At 41.5% G+C, this 12,052-nt stretch overlaps 1 protein-coding gene across 4 annotated transcripts in view; it reads left to right on the top strand.

Annotated features, from left to right (window-relative positions):
• Positions 1–12,052, top strand: part of GPLD1 (glycosylphosphatidylinositol specific phospholipase D1) — a 32,490-nt gene that overhangs the window by 8,043 nt on the left and 12,395 nt on the right. For all 4 annotated transcript variants that reach the window (XR_010991224.1, XM_068169136.1, XM_068169135.1 and 1 more), the window contains 11 exons: positions 520–617; positions 2,611–2,721; positions 2,990–3,038; positions 3,437–3,491; positions 4,404–4,511; positions 5,209–5,236; positions 5,325–5,464; positions 6,829–6,894; positions 8,054–8,174; positions 8,712–8,851; positions 11,345–11,531. Coding sequence is in view for 3 of the 4 variants with exons in the window: in XM_068169136.1 (XP_068025237.1) it covers positions 520–617; positions 2,611–2,721; positions 2,990–3,038; positions 3,437–3,491; positions 4,404–4,511; positions 5,209–5,236; positions 5,325–5,464; positions 6,829–6,894; positions 8,054–8,174; positions 8,712–8,851; positions 11,345–11,531 (1,103 nt within the window). In the remaining variant the exon portion in view is untranslated. The remainder of the gene's footprint in view (positions 1–519; positions 618–2,610; positions 2,722–2,989; positions 3,039–3,436; positions 3,492–4,403; positions 4,512–5,208; positions 5,237–5,324; positions 5,465–6,828; positions 6,895–8,053; positions 8,175–8,711; positions 8,852–11,344; positions 11,532–12,052) is intronic.

The following is a 12,052-nucleotide window of genomic DNA, read 5'->3' as shown; positions in this document are numbered from 1 at the left end:
CTGCTCTTTTGACAGTATACATCATATAACAATACACCTCATTTGGCTCTTTTCATGTGTAATATATATATTCAGTATCACTAAGGTATGTGAGTGGATTGCAAAATATATCATAATATCAGGGTTGGAAGGGACCACAAGGACCATCTAGTTCCAGCCCCCCTGCCATGGGCAGGGACACCCCACACTAGATCAGGCTGGCCAGAGCCTCATCCAGCCTGCTCTTAAACATCTCCAGGGATGGGGCCTCAACCACCTCCCTGGACAACCCATTCCAGGGCTTCACCACTCTCATGGTGAAGAACTTCTTCCTCACGTCCAATCTGAATCTCTCCACCTTCAGCTTCATTCCATTATAGAATCATAGAATCAGTAAGGTTGGAAAAGACCTCAAAGATCATCAAGTCCAACCTGATAGGAAATAGAGCAAAAGTCTATGTCTTTTTTCACATAGAAAAACTGATATCTTTTTTCCTCTCAAAGAATAGATCAAACATTGACATAATTTCTTTACAACAGGAGTATTCCATGATGTGTCTGAGGACACTCACTGGTCACCATTTCTCAGTGCAAGTATTCAGTACATCAGAAGGAAATACCCTCAGCCTTGGGAAGAGGTAAAAAAAAAATCCTTTACTTTTGACTTTGCTTCCTACTCTTTGCTTTGCTTGTACTTGTTGTTGCAGTTCCCCAGGCCTTGGGTATGTGTAGTAAAAAGACACATTTTAAAATTACATCTTTACTGGTAAAGGAAACATTGAAATCCTGTTTTCTGCTTTGCCAGACAAAAAGCTACAGTTTCCATATGAAGTCTATCAATTGTGTTAAGGGATTGAAAAATATATGTAAATTTGTCTCACCATTGTTGGGAGAATGGTTTGAGCTCTGGAAGATTTGTCCCTATGGCTGCCTCGCAGGCAGTGCTACATGTGGAGCTCACACAAGGAATCTAACCTTAGAACCCTGCTCCTGCACCTGGGGTCCACCGAGGGACATTAGGACCCTGAAGACTTCCTAGCCGCGGTACCAGGCATGAGTTGCACTGCCGAGTGGGGGGGCATGGCTATTTTTAGCAACAGTGTGAAGTTTCAGAGGAAGTCACAGTGGTGCTGCGTGTGTGGCTGCTGGGGATCTGCTGGGGCCCAGTTGCTGCCCTGTTGCCGCCTTCATCTCTGGGAGCCCCTATTTCTCCTGTGGAGCTGCCATCTCTGCCACCTGCCATTGCTGCTGTTCCTGAGCTGCCCTTTCTACTCACTGCTGGCACTGTTCCTGCTTGCCACCCCTGCTTGTGCCGCTCCTGCTCGTGCCACTCCTGCTCATTCCTGCTGACACTATTCCTGCTCGCGCCATCGCAGCACAGTGCTCCCTGCAGATCAGACCACCGTGGTGGTAGCTATGCAGCCTGTTAAAGAAAGTGTCTTGGCACACGACTCTGTTTTGAGTCTTAATTCTGTTTCCAAGAACATTAAGCTAGTCACAATAAAAGATCCAGCTGGACATCACTCAGAAGTTAAGCTCAGCCCCCCCCCTGCCTGTCTGATATCTGAGGACAAGCTGGAAAGCGAGGGGCTTTAACCTCTGCCAGGTTATTCACCATTGGGTCATGACAGTTGTTCGCAGCGCGGTCTGGTGCTCAGGATGTATTTCACCGGTCCAAACTTTGATTGGTGGTCCTTGCATTTTTGTCAGGTCTGGTTGAGTGTTTACCACTTGAAAACCAGATGTCTTCTAGAATTCTCACTTGTGAAATCTTGGGCTTAGGCCTGATTTACTCATGTTTGTGATACATGAGCTTCATAGGAGGAGAAAAACATACTGTCAAAAGTGAGAATGACTTTAAGAAGAGTGCTGCTTTATTTTCCTTACTGGATACTTTGCTGCTCTCTCTCTGCTCAGGAGGGTCATGCAGATAGAGCAGCATTTGAGAACATGCACCATTTAAAACCTAAACAAGCCTGTCTGCCTATTAATGGCTGTTGGTGACACTGATCTTGTGAACTGTTGACCCTCACGATCTATAAATTCATCAAAAAATGTGATTCAGTTACAGACTTTAAAAGATTTCTGAAACTTGCAGTGATTCAATGCAGAGAAGTCTTTTCTGGAGAAGTGAAATTTCTGCTGCTAACAAATTTATTCCAAATGCTGACAAATTTATTCCAAATAACTTTACTGTTTGCAGCAATAAGATGAGGAAAATAAGAGGTGTGAAATACAATCAGGTACTTTTACAGTGAACAGCACTTGGACAGAAATAGTTTTCTCTTCTTCATGTGCCTGCATCTCAGCCATGGTGGCAGAAGGGGTTGAAAGTGGAGATGTTTGTCCCCAGGCCTAAAAAAGACTTCAGTACACATCTAGCTTGAAGTATAGAAGTTGTCCTGACTTCAACCATGTAGTTTAATGGCCTTGGACAGTATGAATTGCTTAAAGTGTAAGTTGCAAATAGTGACTCCAGCATGAAGGAGTGAGTGGCCAACACTTTGTCATTCTAAGTTCTTTGATTGTAAGTTTCATATCTATATCCCTATCTAATGTAAAATGCTCACCTCTTCTTAAAGCCAAGAGTAAAATTACTCACTTGACTACAAGTGGATTGTTGTTGTGTAGGCTACAGAGAAGCTGGTGGCTTTCCTGTTTGGAATTGCCTCACATATGGTGGCAGATGTGAGCTGGCATAGCCTGGGCATCGACCAAGGATTTCTAAAGGCCATGGGAGAAGTAAGCCTGTATTATTCTGTTTATTTGTATAGCTGGATATAGTGATTCATAGCTGGGCTTTGGACTCTGTTGGGGAGGGAAGAGAAAAGCTTGGGCACCCTGTTTAATGAAGATTTTCAGAGACATAATGTCACAAACTCCTTAAGAGCAAAGTTGGTCAAGCCTGAAGCCTGTGAACTTCAGAACTGCTTGGGCAATTTGGTTTTGCTCAGATGCTTGAAGGGAAGGATGAGTAAAATAAAGGGACACTTCTCTTGTTTTTCTCCAGATTGATTTTCATGGTTCATACTCAGAAGCTCACAGTGCTGGTGATTTTGGTAATGTTTCTGTTTGCTGGTTGTAGATCCTTCTATTTGAATAACCAGTCCCCTTCAAAATCACAGTGGGTGATTCTGGTTCTTACCCTGTGCAATGCTGAGGTCAAGAATGAATCGCTCTCCTCCATAGCTTGCAAAACTCTGCTAAACCTGTCCTCATTGTCCAAGTTTCAGGTGATGTGATAAGGCATATGGGCAGAAAACACATGCTGAAAGGATGCTAAAATTGAAGTGGAATCACTGCTGTGGTTTTAAATTTTACATTATGCTTATTCTCTAGAAAATATATGCAGCATACTTTCAAGTGAGCCACTCTTCTATCCATGGTAGATACTTAACTATTTGATTTCTTGGCCTTTGTGGGTTCTGTTTTTCTTTTTTCATTCTTCCATCCACAGGAGGAGATGTACTGAGTCAATTTGAGCTGGACTTCAGTTATCTGGCATCAAATTGGTGAGATAATGAGGTTATTTCTGCTATTTCTGCTTGCTCTGTATACTCAACTGTGTTTTAACAAGATGCTGTCCTTTCTTTCAAAAGAAACTCATTTGGCTCTTGGAACATTTCTGAGTTTGGTATTCCTTATATGTATATTTTCCATTCCTCGACATGAAAAACTGGAAAGAGAGAATTAAAAAGAGTTTTACCTACAGTAACGTAGCAAGAAAGACTAAATTTTTTTTTATCTATGAAGACGCTTACAAATAATTATATAAAATTATCAGTGAAAAAGGTTTGATGGAATGCCCCAGCTGTTAGCTAAATAAGTCAGTTTAACTCAGAGTTCCATATAAAATTTTGGAAGTTGAGGATGTTTCTGGTTATAGATACTGTGGAATTTGGATAGGTTTTAATGGCATAAAAAGAAGTTTTAAATGTACACAATTTTTTTCCTCATGTATTTTAACTGAAGAACTCGCGTGCCTTTTTTTCTGCTTATAAAATAGATCATTTGAGTCATTTTGTTTGAGTAGGATGTGGTTCTTCGCAGTGTGGATGAACAGTTAATTAATACAATTCCATCACAGCTATTTGGCTAGGAGTAGATTTGGCACAGTGGAGAGCTGGAGTACATCCTCCAAGATCGTGTGATCATCAAGCATGGGGAGCATAGAAACTCTGCAAGCAGCAGGCATAGAGGAACGATTCTGCAGGCTTCTGATTTTTGAATCTAAAACAAAGGATAGTGTTCTGTAGAGCAACTGCATCTGCAGTCCAGGTCTTCCTGTCACTAATGAATCTTCATGACCTTCTGCAGTCTTCTGAAATTCAGAATATTTAAAAGCAGGCTATTGTTGCAACTTTACTCTTTCGTCAGGCAAGGTGGAAAAATCTCATGTTAAAATACCTTCATCTTGTTTTTAGGTATGTTCCTGTCAAAGACCTAGCAGCAATCTACAAGGAATTTTATAAAAGAGAGATCATCACTGAAAGCACAATCACTGACTGTGCTTACTTGCTGTTTCTTGAACTGTAAGTTGAATAGCTTTGTCTGGGTTTTTGTAAGTGAAACCTGTGTAGGAAAGCTATGATAATCCTATTTGAAATGCCTTATGCATTGATGGCAGCAATATAGACTCCCTATTAGACCCCAAAATCCTAAAACACCTGATGTTTTTTAATGGCTAGAGTACAACTTTGCACTGGATAATGGCTGTTCATCGTTAAACCACAAACTCAGCATCTTAGCTATTTAAAACATTTATGCATTTAACATAGTGATGCTTGTTTATTTGAGAACAGCTGTGTCTTCAGCTGCCATTGCATTATGGCTTGTTGGCAATCAAATTTTCATATACTGAGGGAGTAGTGTGCTTATGTAAATACATAGCTTACCTACACTTCATGTAGATCCTTTCAAGTCTAAGAGTAATTCAAAAGAGACTTGATACCTGACAATACCTGCTTTTGAATATGCAGCCTAGCTGTATTCTTTATTTCAGTTAATTGGCAGTAGTCACACAGCGTTTACACACAATGAATCCCTCCAAATTAAGGGCAGCAATAATGTTAATATCATTGCTTCTCACATTACAGCTTTTAAAAATGTATTAACAACAAGCAAGGAAGTGTAATGACTTGCCTAGGAAGTATTCACCACAGGGAAGTCTTGTAAATAACTATTTCAATAATTAATAGCAAATTTACTTCTGAAGACTTTTTTTTCCAGGCATGGAGAAAGGCTTGCTGTTGCCAAGGTTGGTTTTCTGTTTTCTATACAAAAATGAAGCTACACTATTCAAGACAAGGTAATCTGTCTTATTAAGTGTGTTGCTTGTCTCTTAGCTTTTTCCAACATATGCTCGTAAGTCTCCATTTCTGGTGGAGAAGTTCCATGAGTATTTCCTGGGAGGAGTGGATGACATGGCGTTCTGGACAAACAATATTTTTGAGCTGACAAGCCATATGCTAGAGGAAGGAACCAGGTATAGCATGTTTCCTGCAATATGAAACATAGGTAATCAAGGCCTGAAACCCTTTTAACTGTTCTTCTGAAGGCAGATTCTTTTCTAGAAGAGGTGCTGTGCTTTAAATCCTCAGCTGGGCAGAGGTATTTCTGTGCCTATCCTTTACTGAGGTGCACAGGAATACATAGGCCTTGAGTTCATATTGGTTACATGTTCATGCTTCTTACCACAGGCAAGGCCCTGGCATGCCTGGAGGTGTTCAAGAGGGGATTGGACGTGGCACTTGGTGCCATGGTCTAGTAGTCATGAGGTGTTGGGTGACCAGTTGGACTTGATGATCTTTGAGGTCTTTTCCAACCCTATTGATCCTATGATTCTATGCCCAGCTGATAGGCAACAGGGAAAATTTGGGGCATTCTGTAAGACATACTGACAGGCCTGCTTAAATGTTCCATAGCCATGCCCTCAAGTTCTGCCTGGTATGACAGTCTGACCTGTGTCTGTGGCAGCACCTTCTGGCTGCCATCATCAGCCAGCAAAGATGTCCCTTGCTTGGGGAGTTCAGATACTGTGTTCAGACACTTAAGGCAAATAGCATTAGAAAGAGTAAGAGTATATCCTGTGATCCTGTATATTCTAGTACTGGAAGCTTAAACTTGTATTCAGAATATCATGTTTTTGTAGGAGATCTGGCCTTGTGCTGCTCTGTTCCAAGGATAACCTTCACAGAGTCAACCTGGTTGGGAAAGACCTCAGAGATCATCAAGTCCCTCAGCACTGTGGCTCAGTTGGTAGTGCATAAGACCCTTAATGGGACGGTCTTGAGTTCAAGCCTGCAGTGGGCAGTAGTGTCCTCCCTATTCTAGTCATGAGGTCTGTGGTGGCAGGTTGGACTCGATGATCTTTGAGGTCTCTTCCAACCTTAGTGATACTGAATACTGAAAGTCCAACCTTACTATAAATAACTTTGTAAGAACTACAGTGGCTATTCATTCATTCAGTTATGTGGAAGATAACACTGCAGTGGCATTGGGAAAATATATTTAAAGTACAATATGACATAATCTGTTGTGTTCTGTGTTTCAGAATGGCACTTTCATTAAAAGTGCTTTAGATTAATAGAAATATTATGACATATTACAGTAAGTTTCCTTTAAGACTTATATAATGACATGTGAAATTCCTCTGGAACCTAAGTAAGGTCATTAAAACAAATATCAGAAGTACTTCTGCAAATTATAATGATGGTCTGATTTTGAGTAAGTAGGATGTCTTGAGAAAACTGAAGACTTCTGACAGACCAGTTGGTAAGGATAAGTTATATTTTTAGTTTTGCTTCAGTTGCAGTAAGATCTTCAACATGTGTTTCATATTTTTTTTAGTGGCTGCTATCTTCCTGAGAATCCTCTGTTTATAAACTGCACAAGAGAGCACAAGGAGAGCTATGTGTAAGTAAAGCTCTGAAGGTTCAAAGATTTACTGATGAATGGAGAGTCTTCCACTAATGTGGACAGTGAGCTACTGGAAATTAGAGATCTTTCAGTTTATCTTTTTCTGTGTGAGTTTGAAATTCTCTTACTGTGGATAAATGAGTTTCATTAACAGGAACTGTGTAGAACCTGGGTGAGATTTTTACCTTCCAGCCTTAGGACGAGAATACTTACCTAACACTTGAAGTGCTAAGTCTTCATGATTTATTTGATTGTCACTCTTTCTTCTGCTAACCATGAAACTACTGATTCATATTTACCCTTACCATACCTAAATTCTCTCCTAATTTATGGACAGAACTATGGAACTCAGCAGTAGGGAGCACAAGTACATGTATTCCTCTAGCAAACTGGCCAGCAGGAGCAGGGAGGTCATTCTCCCCCTGTACACAGCACTGGTTAGGCCACACCTTGAATACTGTGTCCAGTTCTGGGCCACTCAGTTTAGGAAAGATGTTGAGTTGCTGGAACATGTCCAGAGGAGGGCAACAAAGATGGTGAAGGGTTTGGAGCACGAGCCCTATGAGGAGAGGCTGAAGGAGCTGGGGTTGCTTAGCCTGGAGAAGAGGAGGCTCAAGGGAGACCTTACTGCTCTCTACAACTACCTGAAGGGAGGTTGTAGCCAGGTGGGGGACTTGTCTGTTCTCCCAGGGAACCATCACCAGAACAAGAGGACACAGTCTCAAGCTGTGCCAGGGGAGGTTTAGACTGGATGTTAGGAAGAAGTTCTTCATAGAAAGAGTGATTGGCCGTTGGAATGGGCTGCCTGGGTAGGTGGTAGAGTTGCCATCACTGGAGGTGTTTAGGAGGAGACTTAATGGGGTGCTTGGTGCCATGGTTTAGTTGATTAGATAGTGCTGGATGATGGGTTGGACACGATGATCTCGAAGGTTTCTTCCTAGCTGGTCTGGTCTGGTCTGGTGTATTCTATTCTATTCTATTCTATTCATGCCAAGGGAAAACATCTTAGCTGGTATCTCTTGAGAACTGCATTTACTTGTAGAAGAAGTGGCCTCCTGATTATATGAAATATGTTTGCTTCTCCTAACTTTGTCATAAAATAACTCATGAATTCAGTTATATTAATTGTTTTTTACTGCCTTATTTATTTTGTCAGAAACAGACAATCAAAACTTGAGCATCAAAAGAATGCAACTTCTTTGCTTACAAAAACACTTGAAAAGAACCTGACTTACACAGAGAGAGGAGTTCGCTTCAATATACAATCTTGGGCAACAGTAAGTAAGAAGTGACAAATGTGCCAGGTAAAATTCAGCTTGGAATAAATTTGTTTCAATTTCCATGTGAAATGATGCATGGTAGAGCAGGGTCTCTGGATTTCACTTCATGCCTCAGATTTCACGTCATGGAGATTCCAGTGCCGTCGTTGATCTGTATATTTATAGGCACATCATAAACACTTAATTTTTGCACTTTACTCATTGTACAGTGAAGTTCGAGCACATCTTGCAGTGCCAAAAGTGACAACATGTTTCTTTAGTATTTACGGTTTACAGAATCCTAAGAACACTTCTGGGGATTAAGAGGTCCCAACAAAGCAGAGCAGTGAACAATTAGCAATGCTTTTTTTTTTTTAGAGCCTACAGATTTAATGTCTCTTTCTAAAATGCTTATGACCTGGCTTCAAGAGTCCACTTGTATCAGTGTGGTGATTTCCACTGCTGATGACTTGGTTTCTGAGGTACTCCATAATGCTCTGAAGTGTCAGCCTGTGTTTTAACCATTCTTGTGTCTCTTTGTTATTTTTATTCCAGAATTCACTCCGCTTTATAAACCAGGCTTTTGCAGCCAAAGTCTGGGGAGCATTAGCAGCTACGCATCAAGAATCTTCTAAGCACATCTCCAAGCCTGTAGCTTCATATTTTCTGACTTCACCCTATGCTAGACTTGGATGGTTGGTAATTTTTTTGTCCTCCCATCTCCCTCTTTTATTTATGAAAGTTTGGAGTACTTGCCAAAAGGTTAATGTTTATTCTTTGGATACTCTTTAAACATGACAATCCAAATCAATTAGTGGTACAAATCTGGCTGAATGGCTTGTATTACAAAACTGTTTAGGTTGGAAAAGACTTTTAAAGTCATTGAGTCCAGCTGTTATTGTCTGTCCAGTACAACAAGTTAACCCATAAACCTTTCTTTCAGTTATTAGTGAAAATCTCTTTGTGTCAGTGCTGCATATCAAGAGAGAGGTTTCCATTCAGGTGTGAATTCTAGTCAGATAATCCCTTTCTTTGGAAGGGTTGTCTTGTTGTTTTGTTTGTTGTTTTTTTACAGTCTCTCCTTGGGGAGGGAGCTCAATGCTCTGTATGTGATTGGGCTCAGAATGGAGGAACCAAAATTACAACAAACATCAATTCCAGTTCTGAACAGCACAGGAACACTGTTACCCTTTCTTGGTTATTGATTGATGTTTGCTAAGAATTAATTGATTGTCCCAAACTCATAGGAAGGTGGGTTAGATGATTGGACCATGATGTGGATTCTTAACTGGCTCAACAACAGAGTCCAGAGAGTTGTGATCAGCAGCAGAGTCCAGCTGTGGCTATTGCTGTTCCACAGGGATAAATACTGGGTCATATTTTGTTCCATATCTTCATCAATGGCCTGGATGAGGGGATAGAGTGTGCCCTCAGCAAATTCTCGTGTGGTACAAAACAGGGAGGGGGGTGGCTGGTATAGCAGAAAGCTGTGCTGCCATCCTGTGAGATCTGGATAGGCTGGAAAGCTGAGTGAAGGGGAACTTCATGAAGTTCAGTAAGGACAAATGTAGAATCCTGAATCTGGGGAGGAATAACACCAAGCACCAGTACAGGTTAGGGTTTGTCCTGCTGGAAAGCAGCTGCTTGGAGTCCTAGTGGACAGCAAGTTATCCATGGGATAGCAGTGTGCCCTTGTGGGCCAGAGAGGGCCAATGGCATCCTGGGGAGTATCAAGAAAAGTGTGTCCAGCAGGTCTAGGGAGGTTTGCCTCTGCCACTCTTCTGCCCTGGTGAGACCACACCTGGAATACTGTGTCCAGTTGTGAGCTCCCCAGTTCAAGAGAGACAAGAATCTACTGGAGGGAGTCCCAATGGAGAGCTAAGAGGGTGACTGGGGGACTTGGAACATCTCTCATATAAAAAAAGACTGAGGGAACTGGGACTGTTAAGTCTTGAGAAGGCTGAGAGGGAAGCTTATTGTCTATAAATACCTGAGGGATGGTTGTCAAGATGAAGATTATGGTCTCTTTTTGGTGATGCCTGGTGATAGGATGAGGAACAATGGGCACAAGCTAAAACACAGGAGGTTCTGCCTCAATATGAGGAGAAACTTTGTATGGTGAGAGTGACAGCCCTGGAACAGGCTGCCCAGAGGCATTGTGGAGTTTCCTTCTCTGGAGTCTTTCAAAATTCTCCTGGATGTGTTCCCGTGAGGCCTACTCTAGGTGATTGTGCTTCTGGCAGGGGGCTGTACTCGACCTCTAGAGGTCCCTTCCAGCCCCTAACATTCTGTGATCACTGGTGATGCTTAGTGTGTTCTTGGAAACACTCTAAGACTAACAGATAGTTTAAAGATAGAATCAGGACACAGAAAGAGGCATACTCTCTCTGCTTGACAGAGAGGTTCTAGGGCATCTGGCCCCCAACCAGGGTGAAACTGCCACAACTTCTCCTGCTTAGCCTGGAGAAGAGGAGACTCAGGGGTGACATCACTCTCTACAACTACCTGAAGGGAGGTTGTACACAGGCGGATGTTGGTCTCTTCTCCCAGGCAGCCAGTACCAGAACAAGAGGACACAGTCTCAGGCTGTGCCAAGGGAGGTTTAGGCTGGATGTTAGGAAGAAGTTCTATACAGAGAGAGTGATTGCCCATTGGAATGGGCTGCCTGGGGGGGTGGTGGAGTCGCCGTCATTGGAGGTGTTCAGGAGGAGACTTGATGGGGTGCTTGGTGCCATGGTTTAGTTGTTTAGGTGGGTTGGATTGGTTGAAGGGTTGGACGCAATGATCTTGAAGGTCTCTTCCAACCTGGTTTATTCTATTCTATTCTAACTTGTTACTGAGACCTATGATCCCTTTGCATAGTTTAATCTTCTGTATCCTGTGTCGTATGCAAGCAGCTCTTTTTCATGCTCCTTGCTCTGATTGCTCTCGGGTACCTTGTGTCAATAAGTAAAAAGCAATTCCTAGAGATATAGTAATGGAAGAGGAATGTTCAGGACTCTGTATTTAATTCAAGAAAACAAAAAGTCAGATATATAATATGAAAAATGCTGTGTAGATTTTTATGAAAACAGATGAGGAAAAACAGGTGTTGGTTTACCTGAAAGAGATAAAAGTGTTTATTTTCTGATAGCATTGTGGTAGTTTAGAAGCTAATGCTATGATTTTATTGACTTCTTGCTGTGCAGGGCAATGACCTCAGCTGACTTAAACCAGGATGGATATGAAGATCTGGTGGTTGGAGCACCAGGGTACAGCACGTTGCGCCACGTTCAGATAGGACGAGTGTATGTGGTCTATGGCAACCAATCAGGTTTGCCACCAGAGGATATGGATCTTGATGGTAAAGCTGACCAAGTACTACAGGGTCATCAGGTGAGAGGTCAAGTCAGATATTTGGGTTGTTTGCCTGAAAGTATGGTAAATTTTGACTGAGCAACAATATCATTAATATGTATGAGGATTGTTCCCAAAATGCCTCTCCTGGTAAAAGGCTATCATATACTTTCCATGAAAATAAGTCATAGGAACAAGTAAAGCAATCTGTAATTTCACTTTTATTACTGTGCCAGGTAAGGTCATTACTTGGCAGACAGAAGATAATTTGCCTTCAAATAAAACTGAGGTACTGTCTCTAACTCACAGTATGTCTCATTTGGGTCCCTGCTTGTAAGACAATATTGTGATTTTTTTCCCTTCCTTTTTCCTCTAAAATTACTCATTCTAAAATTAATTCATCTAAAACTCTTAATTATTAATAAATATAAATTCCTTTGAAGCTACATTTTTTTTCATTAATTGATGAATTCTCACAAAACCATTGTTTGGCTTTACTAAGACTGCATGCTTTAAAGAAAAGATAAAACTACAATTTGATGTGATGTGACGAATGAGTT

The sequence above is a fragment of the Melanerpes formicivorus genome, unplaced genomic scaffold, assembly GCF_026170545.1.
Source record: "Melanerpes formicivorus ecotype bairdi unplaced genomic scaffold, bMelFor1.0.p_v2 SCAF_165, whole genome shotgun sequence".
NCBI lineage: Eukaryota > Metazoa > Chordata > Aves > Piciformes > Picidae > Melanerpes > Melanerpes formicivorus.
This window is presented reverse-complemented; position numbering and strand designations above follow the sequence as displayed.